Below are 24,482 nucleotides of genomic sequence, written 5' to 3' on the forward strand. Positions count from 1 at the left end.
GTTGTGGTTCTTGGTGGCCTTTTGTTTGTTTGCTTTGGCACCTATCAACACCATGCATTATCACATTCATGCACGCAAAACTCACTTACACTACTGATTACTGATTACACACATCATTGTATATTTCCCTTAGTTGCTTTAGTTAATAAATATATATTTTGTTACTCCTTATCTCCACGTTGTCTCCCTTTGTTACGGGCTTTGAGCCGGTTCGTGACAATCGGTGACGTCGACCGCCGAACACCGCCCGAACAAGGAGAGGGACCGACATCGGCGGAAGTCGTGACACGCTGCACTTGATGAATTTATGAAAATGCTTCTTCCGATTATTGCTAAACATGCACCTGTTAAGAAACTGACTGTTGGAATGGGTTGATGAATTGAAAAACTGTATGGTTGAAAGAGATGGGGTAAAAGGAGTGGCTAATAAGTCTGGCTGGACATCTGATTGGCTCTCTTACTGCAAATTGAGAAATTATGTGACTAAACTCAAAAGAAGAACAAACTTTAATATGAAGGAAGCCAAGATCATTGATGTAAAGTACTTTAAATGAAATTATGGGCAGAAAGACAAATTCAACTCCATCTTTCATCCAATCAGATGGCTTATTCATCACAAAACCATTTGATGTTGCCAATTATTTTAATGATTATTTAATTGGCAATGTGGGCAAACTTAGGCAGGGAACGCCAACAACGAACAGTGAGCAATTGTATTCATGCATAAAAAAAACTAATAATGAAAGTTTACATTTTGTAAGGTTAGTGTGGGAGAGGTGGAAAAATAATGACAAGCTCTGTAAACAAATGAACAGCAGACTTTCAGCATGCTTATAGAGAAGAGGACTCAACATGTACTGCACTGACACAAATCACTGATGATTGGTTGACAGAAATCGATAATAAGAAGATTGTGGAGCTGTACTGTTAGATTTCAGCCTTTGATATTATTGACCATTTTTTATTTTTTTATTCTTATGTATCCGTTATTTTACCAGGTAAGTTGACTGAGAACACATTTACAGCAACGACCTGGGGAATAGTTACAGGGGAGAGGAGGAGGATGAATGAGGCAATTGTAAACTGGGGATTATTAGGTGACTGTAAACTGTTGTTGAAAAAATGTATGTGCTATGGCTTTTCAACCTCTGCCATGATGTGGATTCAGAGCTACAGTTGAAATCGGAAGTTTACATACACTTAGGTTGGAGTCATTAAAACTTGTTTTTCAACCACTCCACAAATTTCTTATTAACAAACTATAGTTTTGGCAAGTCAGTTAGGACATCTACGTAATTTTTCCCACAATTGTTTACAGATAGATTATTTCACTTATAATTCACTGTATCACAATTCCAGTGGGTCAGAAGTTTACATACACTAAGTTGACTGTGCCTTTAAACAGCTTGGGAAATTCCAGAAAATGATGTCATGGCTTTAGAAGCTTCTGATAGGTTAATTGACATCATTTGAGTCATTTGGAGGTTTACCTGTGGATGTATTTCAAGGCCTACCTTCAAACTCAGTGCCTCTTTGCTTGACATCATTGGAAGAAAAAAAAATCAGCCAAGACCTCAGAAAAACATTTGTAGACCTCCACAAGTCTGGTTCATCCTTGGGAGCAATTTCCAAACACCTGAAGGCTACCACGTTCATCTGTACAAACAATAGTACGCAAGTATAAACACCATGTGACCACGCAGCCGTTATACCGCTCAGGAAGGAGATGCGTTCTGTCTCCTAGAGATGAACGTACTTTGGTGCGAAAAGTGCTAATCAATCCCAGAACAACAGCAAAGGACCTTGTGAAGATGCTGGTGAAAACAGGTACAAAAGTATCTATATCCACAGTAAATCGAGTCCTATATCGTCATAACCTGAAAGGCAACTCAACAAGGAAGAAGCCACTGCTCCAAAACCGCCATAAAAAAGCCAGACTACGGTTTGCAAATGCACATAGGGACAAAGTTGTTATTTTTGGAGAAATGTCCTCTGGTCTCATGACACAAAAATAGAACTGTTTGGCCATAATCACCATCATTATGTTTGGAGGAAAAAAGGGGGAGGCTTATAAGCCGAAGAACACCATCCCAACCGTGAAGCACGGGGGTGGCAGCATCATGTTGTGGCGGTGCTTTGCTGCAGGAGGGACTGGTGCACTTCACAAAATAGATGGCATCATGAGGAAGGGAAATTATGTGGATATATTGAAGCAACATCTCAAGACATCAGTCAGGAATTTAAAGCTTGGTCGCAAATAAGTCTTCCAAATGGACAATGACCCCAAGCATACTTCCAAAGTTGTGGCAAAATGGCTTAAGGACAACATCACAAAGCCCTGACCTCAATCACATAGGAAATTTGTGGGCAGAACTGAAAAACCGTGTGCAAGCAAGGAGGCCTACAAACCTGACTCAGTTACACCAGCTCTGTCAGGAGGAATGGGCCAACATTCACCCAACTTATTGTGGGAAGCTTGTGGAAGGCTACCCGACACGGTTTACCCAAGTTAAACAATTTAAAGGCAATGCTACCAAATACTAATTGAGTGTATATCAACTTCTGACCCACTGGAAATAAATCATTCTCTCTACTATTATTCTGACATTTCACATTCTTAAAATAAAGTGGTGATCCTAACTGACCTTAAACAGTGATTTTTTTTTGAACTTGGATTAAATGCCAGGAATTGTGGAAAACTGAGTTTAAAATGTATTTGGCTAAGGTGTATGTAAACTTCTGACTTCAACTGTATACAGACCTCTACATGCTATGTAATTAGGAAAACTTGCAAAATCGGCAGTGTATCAAATACTTGTTCTCCCCACTGTATGTGGGCTACGTGTGCCTTTTTAAATGTATGGAGCTCTGTCTTTGAGCTGTTCTTGTCTGATGCTGTTCTGTATTATGTCGTTCTGTATTATGTTTCATGTTCTTTGTGGAACCCCAGGAAGAGTAGCTGCTGCTTTTGCAAAATACCCCCTCCCCCAAAAAATATCACTCTCAGTCTGACCATGGTCATGTTACTCAGTCTAACCATGAACATTTCACTCACAGTCTGACCATGGTCATTTCACGCAGTCTGACCATGGTCATGTCACTCTCAGTCTGACCATGGTCATGTCACTTTGTCTGAAAAAGGTAATGTTTCTCCATCTGACCATGGTCATGTCCCTCAGTCAGACCAGGTCATGTTACTCAGTCTAACCATGAACATTTCACTCTCACTCTTACCATTTTCATGTCACTCTGTCTGAACAAGGTTATGTTTCTCTGTCTGATCATGGTCATATAACTCTGTCTGACCATGGTCGTTTCAATCAGTCTAACTATGGTCATGTCACTCAGTCTGACCATGGTCATGTCACTCTGTCTGAACAACATGAACATATTTCTCAATCTGACCATGGTCATGTCTCTCTCAGTCTGACCATGGTCATGTCTCTCTCAGTCTGATCAGGGTCATGTCTCTCTCAGTCTGACCATGGTCATGTCTCTCTCAGTCTGACCATGGTCATGTCTCTCTCAGTCTGATCATGGTCATGTCACTCTCAGTCTGGCCATGGTCATGTCACTCTCAGTCTGGCCATGGTCATGTCACTCTCAGTCTGGCCATGGTCATGTCTCTCTCAGTCTGGCCATGGTCATGTCTCTCTCAGTCTGATCATGGTCATGTCACTCTCAGTCTGGCCATGGTCATGTCACTCTCAGTCTGGCCATGGTTTTGTCATTCAGTCTGACCATGTTCATATCTCTCAGTCTAACCATGGTCATGTTTCTCAGTCTGACCATGGTCATGTCTATAAATCTGACCATGTTCATATCTCTCAGTCTAACCATGGTCATGTCTATAAAACTGACCATGGTCATGTCTCTCAGTCTGACCATGGTCATGTCTCTCAGTCTGACCATGGTCATGTCTCTCACAGTCTGACCATGGTCATTTCACGCAGTCTGACCATGGTCATGTCACTCTCAGTCTGACCATGGTCATGTCACTCTGTCTGAAAAAGGTCATGTTTCTCCATCTGACCATGGTCATGTCCCTCAGTCAGACCAGGTCATGTTACTCAGTATAACCATGAACATTTCAATCACAGTCTGACCATGGTCATGCCACTCTCAGTCTGACCATGGTCATATAACTCTGTCTGACCATGGTCGTTTCAATCAGTCTAACTATGGTCATGTCACTCAGTCTGACCATGGTCATGTCACTCTGTCTGAACAACATGAACATATTTCTCAGTCTGACCATGGTCATGTCTCTCTCAGTCTGGCCATGGTCATGTCTCTCTCAGTCTGATCATGGTCATGTCACTCTCAGTCTGGCCATGGTCATGTCACTCTCAGTCTGGCCATGGTTTTGTCATTCAGTCTGACCATGTTCATATCTCTCAGTCTAACCATGGTCATGTTTCTCAGTCTGACCATGGTCATGTCTATAAATCTGACCATGTTCATATATTTCAGTCTAACCATGGTCATGTCTATAAATCTGACCATGGTCATGTCTCTCAGTCTGACCATGGTCATGTCTCTCAGTCTGACCATGGTCATGTCTATAAATCTGACCATGGTCATGTTTCTCAGTCTGATCATGGTCATGTCTCTCAGTCTGACCATGGTCATGTCTCTTAGTCTGACCATGGTCATGTCTCTCAGTCTGACCATGGTCATGTCTCTCAGTCTGACCATGGTCATGTCTCTCAGTCTGACCTTGGACATGTCACTCAGTCTGACCATGGTCATGTCACTAAGTCTGACCATGGTAATGTCACTCAGTCTGACCTTGAACATGTCACTCAGTCTGACCTTGGACATGTCACTCAGTCTGACCATGGTCATTTCACTCAGTCTGACCATGGTTTTGTCATTCAGTCTAACTATGGTCGTGATTATCAATCTGACCATTGTCATGTCACTCTCAGTCTGACCATGGTCATGTCACTCAGTCAGACCAGGTCATGTTACTCAGTCTAACCATGAACATTTCACTCACAGTCTGACCATGGTCATTTCACGCAGTCTGACCATGGTCATGCCACTCTCAGTCTGACCATGGTCATATAACTCTGTCTGACCATGGACGTTTCAATCAGTCTAACTATGGTCATGTCACTCAGTCTGACCATGGTCATGTCACTCTGTCTGAACAACATGAACATATTTCTCAGTCTGACCATGGTCATGTCTCTCTCAGTCTGGCCATGGTCATGTCTCTCTCAGTCTGATCATGGTCATGTCACTCTCAGTCTGTCCATGGTCATGTCACTCTCAGTCTGGCCATGGTCATGTCTCTCTCAGTCTGGCCATGGCCATGTCTCTCTCAGTCTGATCATGGTCATGTCACTCTCAGTCTGGCCATGGTCATGTCACTCTCAGTCTGGCCATGGTTTTGTCATTCAGTCTGACCATGTTCATATCTCTCAGTCTAACCATGGTCATGTTTCTCAGTCTGACCATGGTCATGTCTATAAATCTGGCCATGTTCATATATTTCAGTCTAACCATGGTCATGTCTATAAATCTGACCATGGTCATGTCTCTCAGTCTGACCATGGTCATGTCTCTCAGTCTGACCATGGTCATGTCTCTCAGTCTGACCATGGTCATGTCTATAAATCTGACCATGGTCATGTTTCTCAGTCTGATCATGGTCATGTCTCTCAGTCTGACCATGGTCATGTCTCTCAGTCTGACCATGGTCATGTCTCTCAGTCTGACCATGGTCATGTCTCTCAGTCTGACCATGGTCATGTCTCTCAGTCTGACCTTGGACATGTCACTCAGTCTGACCATGGTCATGTCACTAAGTCTGACCATGGTAATGTCACTCAGTCTGACCTTGAACATGTCACTCAGTCTGACCTTGGACATGTCACTCAGTCTGACCATGGTCATTTCACTCAGTCTGACCATGGTTTTGTCATTCAGTCTAACTATGGTCATGATTATCAATCTGACCATTGTCATGTCTATAAATCTGACCATGGGCATGTCACTCTCAGTCTAACCATTGCCATGTCACTCAATGTGACCATAGTTATGTCACTCAATATGACCATGGTCATGTCACCCTCAGTCTGACCATGGTCATTTCATTCTCAGTCTGACCATGGTCATGTTACTCAGTCTGACAAAGGTCATTTTACGCTAGGTCTGAGAATGGTCATGTCACTCTCAGTCTGATCTTGGTCATGTCTCTCAGTCAGACCAGGTAATGCCACTAAGGCTGACCATGATCATCTCACTTAGTCTGACCTTGGCCATGTTACTCTCAGTCTGACCATGGTCATGTCACTCTCAGTCTGACCATGGTCATGTCACTCTCAGTCTGACCATGGTCATGTCACACTCAGTCTGATCATGGTCATATCACTTAGTCTGACCATGGTCATCTCTCTCAGACTGACCATGGCATTGTCTCTCAGTCTGATCATGGTCATCTCACTCAATATGTCCATGGTCATGTTAGTCAGTCTAACCATGGTCATGTCTATAAATCTGACCATGGTCATGTCACCCTCAGTCTGACCATGGCCATGTTACTGAAGGTGACCATGGTCATTTCACTCAGTCTGACCATAGTTTTGTCATTCAGTCTGACTATGGTCATGATAATCAGTCTGGCCATTGTGATGTCTATAATTCTGACCATGGGCATGTCGCTCTCAAAATGACCATGGTCATGTCACCCTCAGTCTGACCATGGTCTTATCACTCAATCTGTACATGTTCACGTTTCTCAGTCTGATCATGGTCACGTCACTCAGTCTGAATGTGGTCATATCACTCTCACTCTGACAATGGTCTCGTCACTCTGTCTGAACAAGGTCATGCTTCTCTGTCTGACCATGGTCATGTCCCTCAGTCAGACCAGGTCATGTCACTAAGTCTGACCATGGTCATTTCACTTAGACTGACCATGGTCATGTCACTCTCAGTCTGACCATGGTCATTTCAATCAGTCTGACCATGGTCATGTCAGTCTCAGTCTGACCATGGTCATGTCAGTCTCAGTCTGATCATGGTCATGTCACTCTCAGTCTGACCATGGCCATGTTACTCTCAGTCTGACCATGGTCATGTCACTCTGTCTGACCATGGCCATGTTACTCTCAGTCTGACCATGGTCATGTTACTCTCAGTCTGACCATGGTCATGTCAGTCTCAGTCTGACCATGGTCATGTCACTCTCAGTCTGACCATGGTCATGTCTCTCAGTCTGACCATGGCCATGTTACTCTCAGTCCGAACATGGTCATTTCTCTCAGTCTGACTGTGGTCATTTCACCCTCAGTCTGACCATGGTCATGTCTCTCTATCTGACTATGATCATGTCTCTCAGTCTGACCATGGTCATGTCTCTCAGTCTGACCATAGTCATTTTACTCAGACTGTCCATTGCCATTTCAATCAGTCTGTTCATGGTCATGTTACTCAATCTGACCATTATCATGTCAATCAGTCTGAACATGGTCCTGGCACGTAGTCTAACCATGGTCATGTCACTTTAAGTCTGACCATGGTCATGGATCTCTCACTCTGACCATGGTCATGGATCTCTCACTCTAACCCTGGTCATGGATCTCTCACTCTAACCCTGGTCATGGATCTCTCACTCTGACACTGGTCATGGATCTCTCACTCTGACCCTGGTCATGGATCTCTCACTCTGACCCTGGTCATGGATCTCTCACTCTGACCCTGGTCATGGATCTCTCAGTCTGACCCTGGTCATGATCTCTCTCTCTGCCAATGGTCATGTCACTCAGTCTTACCATGGTAATATCACTCTGTCTGAAAATGGTTATGTCAATCAGTTTGATCGTGGTAATAGAACTCTCTGCCCATGGTCATGTCACTAAATCTGACGATAGTCATTTCACTCGATCTGACCCATTTCACTCGAATGACCATGGTCATTTTCATTCAGTCTGACCCTGGTCATTTTCATTCAGTCTGACCCTGGTCATTTTCATTCAGTCTGACCATGGTCATTTTCATTCAGTCTGACCATGGTCATTTTCATTCAGTCTGACCATGGTCATTTTCATTCATCTCTGACCCTGGTCATTTTCATTCAGTCTGACCATGGTCATTTTCATTCAGTCTGACCATGGTCATTTTCATTCAGTCTGACCATGGTCATTTTCATTCAGTCTGACCATGGTCATTTTCATTCAGTCTGACCATGGTCATTTTCATTCATCTCTGACCCTGGTCATTTTCATTCAGTCTGACCATGGTCATTTTCATGCAGTCTGACCCTGGTCATTTTCATTCAGTCTGACCATGGTCATTTTCATTCAGTCTGACCATGGTCATTTTCATTCAGTCTGACCATGGTCATTTTCATTCAGTCTGACCATGGTCATTTTCATTCAGTCTGACCATGGTCATTTTCATTCAGTCTGACCATGGTCATTTTCATTCAGTCTGACCATGGTCATTTTCATTCAGTCTGACCATGGTCATTTTCATTCAGTCTGACCATGGTCATTTTCATTCAGTCTGACCATGGTCATTTTCATTCAGTCTGACCATGGTCATTTTCATTCAGTCTGACCCTGGTCATTTTCATTCAGTCTGACCATGGTCATTTTCATTCAGTCTGACCATGGTCATTTTCATTCAGTCTGACCATGGTCATTTTCATTCAGTCTGACCATGGTCATTTTCATTCAGTCTGACCCTGGTCATTTTCATTCAGTCTGACCATGGTCATTTTCATTCAGTCTGACCATGGTCATTTTCATTCAGTCTGACCATGGTCATTTTCATTCAGTCTGACCATGGTCATTTTCATTCAGTCTGACCATGGTCATTTTCATTCAGTCTGACCATGGTCATTTTCATTCAGTCTGACCATGGTCATTTTCATTCAGTCTGACCATGGTCATTTTCATTCAGTCTGACCATGGTCATTTTCATTCAGTCTGACCCTGGTCATTTTCATTCAGTCTGACCCTGGTCATTTTCATTCAGTCTGACCCTGGTCATTTTCATTCAGTCTGACCCTGGTCATTTTCATTCAGTCTGACCCTGGTCATTTTCATTCAGTCTGACCCTGGTCATTTTCATTCAGTCTGACCATGGTCATTTTCATTCAGTCTGACCATGGTCATTTTCATTCAGTCTGACCATGGTCATTTTCATTCAGTCTGACCATGGTCATTTTCATTCAGTCTGACCATGGTCATTTTCATTCAGTCTGACCCTGGTCATTTTCATTCAGTCTGACCATGGTCATTTTCATTCAGTCTGACCCTGGTCATTTTCATTCAGTCTGACCCTGGTCATTTTCATTCAGTCTGACCATGGTCATTTTCATTCAGTCTGACCATGGTCATTTTCATTCAGTCTGACCATGGTCATTTTCATTCAGTCTGACCATGGTCATTTTCATTCAGTCTGACCATGGTCATTTTCATTCATCTCTGACCATGGTCATTTTCATTCAGTCTGACCATGGTCATTTTCATTCAGTCTGACCATGGTCATTTTCATTCATCTCTGACCATGGTCATTTTCATTCAGTCTGACCCTGGTCATTTTCATTCAGTCTGACCCTGGTCATTTTCATTCAGTCTGACCATGGTCATTTTCATTCAGTCTGACCATGGTCATTTTCATTCAGTCTGACCATGGTCATGTCTCTCTGCTCTTTTTTTGTGTTCTTTTTCGATCTCTCGCAGACACTCAATTGCTCTCTCTGCCTTTCACTCCCTCCCATTTCTCGTTCTTTATCTCTCTCTCTGCCTTTCACTCCCTCCCATTTCTCGTTCTTTATCTCTCTCTCTGCCTTTCACTCCCCCCATTTCTCATTCTTTATCTCTCTCCCTGCCTTTCACCCCCCCCCCTCTCTCGCTCTCAAAAACTCTTCTCAATCTTCAGAGTACAATACCCATCTCCAATAGACACTATTTCAGAGAGCCGAGTAGAACCCATCTCCATTAAACACTATTACAGAGAGCCGAGTAGAACCCATCTTCATTAGACAATATTACTGAGAGCCTTAGAGAACCCATCTCCACTAGACAATATTACTGAGAGCCTTAGAGAACCCATCTCCATGAGATAATATTACACAGAGCCTTAGAGAACCCATCTCCATTAGACAATAATACTGAGATCCTTAGAGAACCCATCTCCATTAGACAATATTACTGAGAGCCTTAGAGAACCCATCTCCATTAGACAATATTACTGAGAGCCTTAGAGAACCCATCTTCATTAGACAATATTACTGAGAGCCTTAGAGAACCCATCTCCATTAGACAATAATACACAGAGCCTTAGAGAACCCATCTCCATTAGACAATAATACTGAGATCCTTAGAGAACCCATCTCCATTAGACAATATTACTGAGAGCCTTAGAGAACCCATCTCCATTAGACAATATTACTGAGAGCCTTAGAGAACCCATCTTCATTAGACAATATTACTGAGAGCCTTAGAGAACCCATCTCCATTAGACAATAATACACAGAGCCTTAGAGAACCCATCTCCATTAGATAATATTACTGAGAGCCTTAGAGAACCCATCTTCATTAGACAATATTACTGAGAGCCTTAGAGAACCCATCTCCATTAGACAATATTACTGAGAGCCTTAGAGAACCCATCTCCATTAGACAATATTACTGAGAGCCTTAGAGAACCCATCTCCATTAGACAATATTACACAGAGCCTTAGAGAACCCACCTCTCTCTGAGATGATTGCCTTTGAAAAGTAATTCTAAAAACACACTTTAACCCAAATTAGCTGTATTCTGTTCTTCTATTCAACAGGACATCATAACTATCTCTGTGCCGGTCGAAATGACTGCATCGTGGATAAAATACGGAGAAAGAATTGTCCTGCGTGTCGCCTGAGGAAGTGCTACCAAGCTGGGATGATGCTCGGAGGTACCTTTGTGGTCATGTCTCTCTGTCTTCCTCTTCTACTAAATGAATGCCCTCCTCACCAATTATCTAGAGAACATCACATTAAAGGGGTTACAAATGAACACTCTCTCATCTCAAGCAGGAGTCACACACTTTGAAATCATAATTTCCAGTCAAGGAGAATGTTGAAATGGCCTTTCAGATAACACACAGAGACCAAACAAAATCATCACACCCTGTCATTACTATCTGAAATGTTCTTTCCCTTAGGATATTACCTTTTGGATGTTTAATGAACTCCAGATGTAGGATCTTAATTTGATCACCCTGTTGCAGGAGAACTTTCCCGCAATGCATGACATTTTAAACTTGTAGTGTATTTGTAGTTTAAAAAGGCTTCTGAAGTTTGTAATTTCCACTTTGAAATTTTCAGGCTTGATTTTCCCTAACGGAAAATGTATTAACTCCTACAAAAATGTAAATTCATTATAAATTTACATAATAATTCAAATTTCCTGTTGCTGCAGGATTATCTTCCTGCTGTAGCAAATTTGGCTCAAATTAAGATCCTACGTCTGTATGGTAAAAACAGTTTATTAAAAAACTAAAGTGCTCTTGTAAAAGCCTTTGTCTGACCTTTCATTTGACACATTTTATGTGTCATGGGTTATTGAGGAGGAGTCAGTGTGTTATATTACGGGTTGTTAATCAGTCAACCGTTCAAGGCCGTACCAGTCATCCAAAATTACAACTTACAGAAAAATAAATACAGTAATTATTTAGTAACCTTTTTTTTTTTATCCAGACAAACTAAGCCTGAAAACAATAAAATAAAAAATATTATTTAAAAAAATAATTATATCTTTTAACTTTGGCCTCAGACAGAATATCTTATGTCAGCCGGCACATCTGAACACATCTTAACGAAGCATTTCATAGATGTTGAACCCCGTCTTCATTTCATTCAGCCCCGTGCCAATGTCTACATACAGTATGTGAATAACAAGTGTCCCTTGTGCTCTTCACATGTTTTAACTGACCCTTGTGGTAATTATTGTCACAGGGCGGAAGCTGAAGCGTTTTGGGGCCCTGAAGGCAGGTCCAGCCTTGATGTTCCAGGGGCCCTTATCAGCCCTGGGAGATGGTCTGGCCCCAGCCTTGATGTTCCAGGGGCCCTTGTCAGCCCTGGGGGATGGTCAGACCCTGGCCTCTCTACCCTGCATGCCTGGCCTCAACGAGCTGCAGCTCTCCCCTCAGATCATCAGCATTCTGGAGAGCATTGAGCCTGAGGTGGGGTCGGAGTTTCTGATTTAGGGGGGGAATCCTAACCTCCACCTAAATCTAATTGTAACTTAGTCATGCATTGAAGTCAATAAGAGACTCAGGGAAAATATGACTGAAGGACAAGTTAGGTTTCATATTCATCATAGGCACCTTTTGCTTTGTATTGTCCTGCTGCTGACAATGGATTGACATTCAGGGATCAATCATGTACTCCTCTGTCCGTCTACCAGGTGGTGTACTCTGGCTATGACAACTCCCAGCCTGACATGCCACACCTCCTCCTCAACAGTCTCAACAGACTGTGCGATAGACAGCTGTTGTGGATCGTCCGGTGGTCCAAGTCCCTGCCAGGTAATAAAACAGTGTAATGATGTGTGTGTGTGTGGTTTATCAATGTCTTAGAATGTCCTGAGAGACAGACTGTGATTCATCTGGTGATCAAGTAACAGCAGGAAGAATGTCAACTGGTTTGATTTCCTATCTTGACGTCTGCACACGTTTAACCCATTCACACTTCATTAAACTGATGTAAAATGGAAGGTTTTCCCCGATGCGGATCCAAGTTAGGATTGGTCCATATGAGTTCCTTTACTGGAGTCAACCTGTACCACATTACAGACAGCAGTAGTAGCATGCAGTCACCTTGGCCAGGTCTGCCAGGTAACAGAATAACTGTATTCAGGGTTGACTTATGATATAAGTCTATGTTTGCTTCCCAAATAACACACTATGCCCTATTCTCTATATAGTGCACTAGTTTAGACTTTATAACTACTGGTAACCTCCTAAACACCCTTTATCACTCCTGGTAACCTCCTAAACACCCTTTATCACTCCTGGTAACCTCCTAAACACCCTTTATCACTCCTGGTAACCTCCTAAACACCCTTTATCACTACTGGTAACCTCCTAAACACCCTTTATCACTCCTGGTAACCTCCTAAACACCCTTTATCACTCCTGGTAACCTCCTAAACACCCTTTATCACTCCTGGTAACCTCCTAAACACCCTTTATCACTACTGGTAACCTCCTAAACACCCTTTATCACTACTGGTGACCTCATAAACACCCTTTATCACTCCTGGTAACCTCCTAAACACCCTTTATCACTACTGGTAACCTCCTAAACACCCTTTATCACTACTGGTAACCTCCTAAACACCCTTTATCACTACTGGTGACCTCCTAAACACCCTTTATCACTACTGGTAACCTCCTAAACACCCGTTATCACTACTGGTAACCTCATAAACACCCTTTATCACTACTGGTAACCTCCTAAACACCCTTTATCACTACTGGTAACCTCCTAAACACCCTTTATCACTACTGGTAACCTCCTAAACACCCTTTATCACTACTGGTGACCTCCTAAACACCCTTTATCACTACTGGTAACCTCCTAAACACCCTTTATCACTACTGGTAACCTCCTAAACACCCTTTATCACTACTGGTAACCTCCTAAACACCCTTTATCACTACTGGTAACCTCCTAAACACCCTTTATCACTACTGGTAACCTCCTAAACACCCTTTATCACTACTGGTAACCTCCTAAACACCCGTTATCACTACTGGTAACCTCATAAACACCCTTTATCACTACTGGTAACCTCCTAAACACCCTTTATCACTACTGGTAACCTCCTAAACACCCTTTATATCTACTGGTAACCTCATAAACACCCTTTATCACTCCTGGTAACCTCCTAAACACCCTTTATCACTACTGGTGAACTCCTAAACACCCTTTATAACTAAACCTCCTTTATCACTACTGGTAACCTCCTAAACACCCTTTATAATTAAACACCCTTTATAACTACTGGTGACCTCCTAAACAACCTTTATCACTACTGGTGACCTCCTAAACACCCTTTATCACTACTGGTAACCTCCTAAACACCCTTTATCACTACTGGTGACCTCCTAAACACCCTTTATCACTACTGGTAACCTCCTAAACACCCGTTATCACTACTGGTAACCTCATAAACACCCTTTATCACTACTGGTAACCTCCTAAACACCCTTTATAACTACTGGTAACCTCCTAAACACCCTTTATCACTACTGGTAACCTCCTAAACACCATTTATCACTACTGGTGACCTCCTAAACACCCTTTATCACTACTGGTAACCTCCTAAACACCCTTTATCACTACTGGTAACCTCCTAAACACCCTTTATATCTACTGGTAACCTCATAAACACCCTTTATCACTCCTGGTAACCTCCTAAACACCCTTTATCACTACTGGTGACCTCCTAAACACCCTTTATAACTAAACCTCCTTTATCACTACTGGTAACCTCCTAAACACCCTTTATCACTACTGGTGACCTCCTAAACACCCTTTATCACTACTGGTAACCTCATAAACCTCCTTTATCACTACTGGTAACCTCCTAAACACCCTTTATCACTACTGGTAACCTCCTAAACACCCGTTATCACGACTGGTAACCTCCTAAACACCCTTTATCACTACTGGTGACCTCCTAAACACCCTTTATCACTACTGGTAACCTCCTAAACACCCTTTATCACTACTGGTGACCTCCTAAACACCCTTTATCACTACTGGTAACCTCCTAAACACCCTTTATCACTACTGGTAACCTCCTAAACACCCTTTATCACTACTGGTAACCTCCTAAACACCCTTTATCACTCCTGGTAACCTCCTAAACACCCTTTATCACTACTGGTGACCTCATAAACACCCTTTATCACTACTGGTAACCTCCTAAACACCCTTTATCACTACTGGTAACCTCCTAAACACCCGTTATCACTACTGGTAACCTCCTAAACACCCTTTATCACTACTGGTAACCTCCTAAACACCCTTTATCACTACTGGTAACCTCATAAACACCCTTTATCACTACTGGTGACCTCCTAAACACCCTTTATCACTACTGGTAACCTCATAAACACCCTTTATCACTACTGGTAACCTCCTAAACACCCTTTATAACTAAACCTCCTTTATCACTACTGGTAACCTCCTAAACACCCTTTATCACTACTGGTAACCTCATAAACACCCTTTATCACTACTGGTAACCTCCTAAACACCCTTTATCACTACTGGTAACCTCCTAAACACCATTTATCACTACTGGTGACCTCCTAAACACCCTTTATCACTACTGGTGACCTCCTAAACACCATTTATCACTACTGGTAACCTCCTAAACACCCTTTATCACTACTGGTAACCTCCTAAACACCCTTTATCACTACTGGTAACCTCATAAACACCCTTTATCACTACTGGTAACCTCCTAAACACCCTTTATCACTACTGGTAACCTCCTAAACACCCTTTATCACTACTGGTAACCTCCTAAACACCCTTTATCACTACTGGTAACCTCCTAAACACCCGTTATCACTACTGGTAACCTCCTAAACACCCTTTATCACTACTGGTAACCTCCTAAACACCCTTTATCACTACTGGTGACCTCATAAACACCCTTTATCACTCCTGGTAACCTCCTAAACACCCTTTATCACTACTGGTGACCTCCTAAACACCCTTTATCACTACTGGTAACCTCCTAAACACCCGTTATCACTACTGGTAACCTCCTAACCACCCGTTATCACTACTGGTAACCTCCTAAACACCCTTTATCACTACTGGTAACCTCCTAAACACCCTTTATCACTACTGGTAACCTCCTAAACACCTATTTATAACCACTGGTAACCTCCTAAACACCCTTTATAATTATTGGTAACCTCCAAAACATAATTTATCACTACTGGTAACCTCCTAAACACCCTTTATCACTACTGCTAACCTCCAAAACATAATTTATCACTACTGGTAACCTCATAAACACCCTTTATCACTACTGGTAACCTCATAAACACCCTTTATCACTACTGGTAACCTCATAAACACCCTTTATAACTACTGGTAACCTCCTAAACACCCTTTATAACTAAACACCCTTTATCACTACTGGTGACCTCCTAAACACCCTTTATAACTACTGGTAACCCCCTAAACACCCTTTATATCTACTGGTAACCTCATAAACACCCTTTATCACTACTGGTAACCTCCTAAACACCCTTTATAACTACTGGTAGTGATATCATCACAGCTTTGGATAATATCAGTCAAAACACTAACTTGTAGGTAGAATCATAGAATGACATATATAATCCATACCCTATGTCATGTCATATAGAATCCAAAACCCTATGTCATGTCATATAGTATCCATACTGTATGTCATGTCATGTAGAATCCATACTGTTTTTCATGTCATATAGAATCCATACCCTATGTCATGTCATATAGAATCCATACTGTATGTCATGTCATATAGAATCCACACTGTATGTCATATCATATAGAATCCATACCCTATGTCATGTCATATAGAATCCATACTGTATGTCATGTCATATAGATTCCATACTGTATGTCATGTCATATAGAATCCATACTGTATGTCATGTCATATAGAATCCATACTGTATGTCATGTCATATAGAATCCATACTGTATGTCATGTCATGTGGAATCCATACTGTATGTCATGTCATATAGAATCCATACTGTATGTCATGTCATGTGGAATCCATACTGTATGTCATGTCACGTGGAATCCATACTGTATGTCATGTCATGTAGAATCCATACTGTATGTCATGTCATGTAGAATCCATACTGTATGTCATGTCATGTGGAATCCATACTGTATGTCATGTCATATAGAATCCATACTGTATGTCATGTCACGTGGAATCCATACTGTATGTCATAATGTGGAATCCATACTGTATGTCATGTCATGAGAATCCATACTGTATGTCATGTCATGTAGAATCCATACTGTATGTCATGTCACGTGGAATCCATACTGTATGTCATGTCATGTAGAATCCATACTGTATGTCATGTCACGTGGAATCCATACTGTATGTTATGTCACGTGGAATCCATACTGTATGTCATGTCATATAGAATCCATACTGTATGTCATGTCATGTAGAATCCATACTGTATGTCATGTCATGTGGAATCCATACTGTATGTCATGTCATATAGAATCCATACTGTATGCCATGTCACGTGGAATCCATACTGTATGTTATGTCACGTGGAATCCATACTGTATGTCATGTCATATAGAATCCATACTGTATGTCATGTCATGTAGAATCCATACTGTATGTCATGTCATGTGGAATCCATACTGTATGTCATGTCATGTGGAATCCATACTGTATGTCATGTCATATAGAATCCATACTGTATGTCATGTCATGTAGAATCCATACTGTATGTCATGTCATATAGAATCCATACTGTATGTCATATAGAATCCATTCTGTATGTCATGTCATATAGAATCCATACTGTATGTCATGTAGAATCCATACTATATGTCATGTCATGTGGAATCCATACTGTATGTCATGTCACGTGGAATCCATACTGTGTGTCATGTCACGTGGAATCCATACTGTATGTCATGTCACGTGGAATCCATACTGTATGTCATGTCATGTAGAATCCATACTGTATGTCATGTCATGTAGAATCCATACTGTATGTCATGTCATATAGAATCCATACTGTATGTCATGTCATGTGGAATCCATACTGTATGTCATGTCATGTGGCATCCATACTGTATGTCATGTCATGTAGAATCCATACTGTATGTCATGTCATATAGAATCCATACTGTATGTCATATAGAATCCATGCTGTATGTCATGTCATATAGAATCCATACTGTATGTCATGTAGAATCCATACTGTATGTCATGTCATATAGAATCCATACTGTATGTCATATAGAATCCATGCTGTTTGTCATGTCATATAGAATCCATACTGTATGTCATGTAGAATCCATACTGTATGTCATGTCATGTGGAATCCATACTGTATGTCATGTCATGTGGAATCCATACTGTATGTCATGTCACGTGGAATCCATACTGTATGTCATGTCACGTGGAATCCATACTGTATGTCATGTCACGTGGAATCCATACTGTATGTCATGTCATGTAGAATCCATACTGTATGTCATGTCATGTAGAATCCATACTGTATGTCATGTCATATAGAATCCATACTGTATGTCATGTCATGTAGAATCCATACTGTATGTCATGTCAGTTGGAATCCATACTGTATGTCATGTCATGTGGAATCCATACTGTATGTCATGTCATGTGGAATCCATACTGTATGTCATGTAATGTAGAATAATCTTTGTGGACACAATACCTATGTAAGAAGAACACAAGTAACATGTCACAAACCTTGTTTGTAGCCTGAAAGTACAAGGAGTGGCATGTTAGCACCAAACAGGTCTGGATTTCAGGATACCTGCTTTCTATGAAGTGATCAATATAAGTAGAAGATTGAAGACAAAGAAAGGGAAGGCTAGTTCCCATAAGGAGAGGTAATGATTTGACAGGAAGGGAAGGCTAGTTCCCATAAGGAGAGGTAATGATTTGACAGTAAGGGAAGGCCAGTCGTATAAGGAGAGGTAATGATTTGACAGGAAGGGAAGGCTAGTTCCCATAAGGAGAGGTAATGATTTGACAGTAAGGGAAGGCCAGTCGTATAAGGAGAGGTAATGATTTGACAGGAAGGGAAGGCTAGTTCCCATAAGGAGAGGTAATGATTTGACAGGAAGGGAAGGCCAGTCTTATAAGGAGAGGTAATGATTTGACAGGGAGGGAAGGCTAGTTCCCATAAGGAGAGGTAATGATTTGACAGTAAGGGAAGGCCAGTCTTGTAAGGAGAGGTAATGATTTGACAGTAAGGGAAGGCTAGTTCCCATAAGGAGAGGTAATGATTTGACAGTAAGGGAAGGCCAGTCTTATAAGGATAGGTAATGATTTGACAGTAAGGGAAGGCCAGTCTTATAAGGAGAGGTAATGATTTGACAGTAAGGGAAGGCCAGTCTTATAAGGATAGGTAATGATTTGACAGTAAGGGAAGGCCAGTCTTAGAAGGAGAGTTCATTTGACATTTGTTATTATGAAACACACACCATTAAATACAAGCCAGATCAAAAGCTGCAAAGCAATTATGATTGACCAGAGATATATCTACCACTATGGTTGACCAGAGATATATCTACCACTATGGTTGACCAGAGATATATCTACCACTATGGTTGACCAGAGATATATCTACCACTATGGTTGACCAGAGATATAGCTACCACTATGGTTGACCCATTATATATCTACCATTATGGTTGACCAGTAGTGATATAGTGCTATATCTACCATTATGGTTGACCAGAGATATAGGTACCATTATGTTGACCAGTGATATAGCTACCATTATGGTTGACCAGTAGTGATATAGTGATATATCTACCATTATGGTTGACCAGAGATATAGCTACCATTATGTTGACCAGAGATATAGCTACCACTATGGTTGACCAGTAGATATATTGACCACTATGGTTGACAAGTAGTGATATATTGACCACTATGGTTGACCAGTAGTGATATATCTACCATTATGTTGACCTGTAGTGATATATCTACCATTATGGTTGACCAGTAGTGATATAGTGATATATCTACCATTATGGTTGACCAGAGATATAGGTACCACTATGGTTGACCAGAGATATAGCTATCATTATGGTTGACCTGTAGTGATATATCTACCATTATGGTTGACCAGCAGTGATATATCTACCATTATGTTGACCAGTATTGATATATCTACCATTATATTGACCAGTAGTGATATTTCTACCATTATGGTTGACCAGTAGTGATATATGTACCATTATGTTGACCAGTAGTGATATAGCTACCATTATGTTGACCAGTAGTGATATAGCTACCATTATGTTGACCAGTAGTGATATATGTACCATTATGTTGACCAGTAGTGATATAGCTACCATTATGTTGACCAGTAGTGATATATGTACCATTATGTTGACCAGTAGTGATATAGCTACCATTATGTTGACCAGTAGTGATATATCTACCATTATGGTTGACCAGTAGTGATATATGCACCATTATGTTGACCAGTAGTGATATAGCTACCATTATGTTGACCAGTAGTGATATAGCTACCATTATGTTGACCAGTAGTGATATTTCTACCATTATGGTTGACCAGTAGTGATATAGCTACCATTATGTTGACCAGTAGTGATATATCTACCATTATGTCTATCAGTAGTGATATGTCTACAACTGTGTATGACTGTTACTAGGGTGACTAAGTCACTAGGTTACTACATTCACACTCTGATACGCATCACTTGATGTACTTCAAATGGAGCAGAACAACTTGTTCTTGTTAATAACGTGATAAGATGATAACGTTGTTATTTACATAATAAACCATCTCAACTGAAATGACAGCAGATAAGTATGAATAAAGGTAATTAACCATTTAAACTAATATGACAGTAGATATTGTAAGTATGAATAAAGATATTGATCCATTTAAACTCAAATGACAGCAGATACGTATGAATGACTTTTAGATACTGTATACATACTGTATAGGCTCGTGCCCAGTGACACGAGCCTACCAGATGAGCTAAATGCCTTTCATGCTCGCTTCGAGGCAAGCAACACTGAAGCATGCACGAGACCACCAGCTGTTCTGGATGACTGTGTGATAACGCTCTTGGTAGCCGATGTGAACAAAACCTTTAAACAGGTCAACATTCAAAAAGCAGCTGGGCCAGGCGGATTACCAGGACGTGTACTCAAAGCATGCGCGGACCAACTGTCAAGTGTCTTGACCTTTTCAACCTCTTCCTGACCGAGTCTGTAATACCTACATATCTACACCACCAGACCATCCCCAGTGACCAAACACGACTCCAACACCATCGTTAATTTTGCCAACAACACAACAGTGGTCACCGACAACGATGAGACGGCATATAGGGAGGAGGTCCGAGAACTGGCAGTGTGGTGCAGGGACAACAACCTCTCTCTCAGTATGAGCAAGACTAAGGAGCCGATCGTGGACTACAGGAAAAGGCGGGCCGAACAGGCCACCATTAAGATCGAAGGGGCTGTAGTGGAGCGGGTCAAGAGTTTCAAATTCCTTTAATGTCCACATGACCAACAAACTGTCATGGTCCAAACATACCAAGACAGTCGTGAAGAGGGCACGACAAAACCTTTTCCCCCTCAGGAGACTGAAAATGTTTGGCATAGGTCCCCAGATCCTCAAAAGGTTTTAGAGCTGCACCATCGAGAGCATCCTGACCGGTTGCATCACTGCCTGGTGTGGCAACTGCTCGGCATCTGACCATTTGGCGCTACAGAGGGTAGTGCGTACGGCCCAGTACATCACTGGGGCCAAGCTTCCTGCCATCCAGGACCTATATACCAGGTGGTGTCAAAGGAAGGCCCTAAAATTGTCAGAGACTCCAGTCACCCAAGATATAGACTATAGACTGTTTTCTCTGCTACCGCACACAAGTGGTGCCGAAGCGTCAAGTCTAGGACCAAAAGGCTCCTCAACAGCTTCTACCCCTTTTGTACACTTCTGCTACTCGTTGTTTTTTTTATCTATGCATAGTCACTTCATCCCGACCTACATGTACAAATTACCTCAACTAACCTGTACCCCCGCACATTGACTCGGTACTGGTACCCCCTGTATATAGCCTCCACATTGACTCTGTACCGGTACCCCCTGTATATAGCCTCCACATTGACTCGGTACTGGTACCCCCTGGTATAAAGCCTCCACATTGACTCTGTACCGGTACCCCCTGTATATAGCCTCCACATTGACTCGGTACTGGTACCCCCTGTATATAGCCTCCACATTGACTCTGTACCGGTACCCCCTGTATATAGTCTCCACATTGACTCTGTACCAGTACCCCCTGTATATAGCCTTCACATTGACTCTGTACCGGTACCCCCTGTATATAGCCTCCACATTGACTCTGTACCAGTACCCCCTGTATATAGCCTCCACATTGACTCTGTACCGGTACCCCCTGTATATGGCCTCCACATTGACTCTGTACCGTAATACCCTGTATATAGCCTCCACATTGACTCTGTACCGTAATACCCTGTATATAGCCTCCACATTGACTCTGTACCGTAATACCCTGTATATAGCCTCCACATTGACTCTGTACCGGTACCCCCTGTATATAGCCTCCACATTGACTCTGTACCAGTACCCCCTGTATATAGCCTCCACATTGACTCTGTACCGGTACCCCCTGTATATAGCCTCCACATTGACTCTGTACCAGTACCCCCTGTATATAGCCTCCACATTGACTCTGTACCAGTACCCCCTGTATATAGCCTCCACATTGACTCGGTACTGGTACCCCCTGTATATAGCCTCCACATTGACTCTGTACCAGTACCCCCTGTATATAGCCTCCACATTGACTCTGTACCGGTACCCCCTGTATATGGCCTCCACATTGACTCTGTACCGTAATACCCTGTATATAGCCTCCACATTGACTCTGTACCGTAATACCCTGTATATAGCCTCCACATTGACTCTGTACCGTAATACCCTGTATATAGCCTCCACATTGACTCTGTACCGGTACCCCCTGTATATAGCCTCCACATTGACTCTGTACCAGTACCCCCTGTATATAGCCTCCACATTGACTCTGTACCGGTACCCCCTGTATATAGCCTCCACATTGACTCTGTACCAGTACCCCCTGTATATAGCCTCCACATTGACTCTGTACCAGTACCCCCTGTATATAGCCTCCACATTGACTCGGTACTGGTACCCCCTGTATATAGCCTCCAGATTGACTCTGTACCAGTACCCCCTGTATATAGCCTCCACATTGACTCGGTACTGGTACCCCCTGTATATAGTCTCCACATTGACTCTGTACCAGTACCCCCTGTATATAGCCTCCACATTGACTCTGTACCAGTACCCCCTGTATATAGCCTCCACATTGACTCGGTACTGGTACCCCCTGTATATAGCCTCCACATTGACTCGGTACTGGTACCCCCTGTATATAGCCTCCACATTGACTCGGTACTGGTACCCCCTGTATATAGCCTCCACATTGACTCTGTACCAGTACCCCCTGTATATAGCCTCCACATTGACTCGGTACTGGTACCCCCTGTATATAGCCTCCACATTGACTCGGTACTGGTACCCCCTGTATATAGCCTCCACATTGACTCGGTACTGGTACCCCCTGTATATAGCCTCCACATTGACTCTGTACCGGTACCCCCTGTATATAGCCTCGTTATTGTTAATCTTATTTTGTTACTTTTTATTCTTATTTTTTACTTCAGTCTATTTGGTAAATACTCTCTTAACTTTTCTTGAACTGCACTGTTGGTTAAGGGCTTGTCAGTAAGCATTTCACGGTAAGGTCTACACTTGTTGTGTTCGGCGCATGTGACAAATAAAGTTTGATTTGATGATTATGTAATAAAAAATGTAAACTTAAATGACAGTAGATACTTTATATATGAATAGAGGTAATGAACCATTTAAACTCAAATGACAGTAGATATATAAAGGTTATTCTTCCTACTTTTTCCATTTATGTTTTGGTCATTTGGTCATCACTCTTATCCGGAGTGACTTACATTCAAGTAAGGCAGGTCAAAAACATCACAAGTAAGGCAGGTCAAAAACAACACAGGTAAGGCAGGTCAAAAACAACACAGGTAAGGCAGGTCAAAAACAACACAGGTAAGGCAGGTCAAAAACATCACAAGTAAGGCAGGTCAAAAACAACACAGGTAAGGCAGGTCAAAAACAACACAGGTAAGGCAGGTCAAAAACAACACAAGTAAGGCAGGTCAACAACAACACAGGTAAGGCAGGTCAAAAACAACACAGGTAAGGCAGGTCAACAACAACACAGATAAGGCAGGTCAAAAACAACACAAGTGAGGCAGGTCAAAAACAACACAGGTAAGGCAGGTCAAAAACAACACAGGTAAGGCAGGTCAAAAACAACACAAGTAAGGCAGGTCAAAAACAACACAGGTAAGGCAGGTCAAAAACAACACAAGTAAGGCAGGTCAAAAACAACACAGGTAAGGCAGGTCAAAAACAACACAGGTAAGGCAGGTCAAAAACAACACATGTAAGGCAGGTCAAAAACAACACAGGTAAGGCAGGTCAACAACAACAACACAGGTAAGGCAGGTCAAAAACAACACAAGTAAGGCAGGTCAAAAACAACATAGGTAAGGCAGGTCAACAACAACACAGGTAAGGCAGGTCAAAAACAACACAAGTAAG

General features: G+C 42.0%; 1 protein-coding gene across 1 annotated transcript in view; it reads left to right on the top strand.

Annotated features, from left to right (window-relative positions):
• Positions 1-24,482, top strand: part of pgr (progesterone receptor) — a 62,839-nt gene that overhangs the window by 25,012 nt on the left and 13,345 nt on the right. Inside the window, exons 3-5 of the mRNA XM_036965366.2 lie at positions 10,802-10,918; positions 11,961-12,187; positions 12,412-12,532. Of these exons, the coding sequence (XP_036821261.2) occupies positions 10,802-10,918; positions 11,961-12,187; positions 12,412-12,532 (465 nt within the window). The remainder of the gene's footprint in view (positions 1-10,801; positions 10,919-11,960; positions 12,188-12,411; positions 12,533-24,482) is intronic.

Source organism: Oncorhynchus mykiss, chromosome 27 (assembly GCF_057628025.1).
Source record: "Oncorhynchus mykiss isolate SJ-2025 chromosome 27, ASM5762802v1, whole genome shotgun sequence".
Taxonomy (NCBI): Eukaryota; Metazoa; Chordata; class Actinopteri; order Salmoniformes; family Salmonidae; genus Oncorhynchus; species Oncorhynchus mykiss.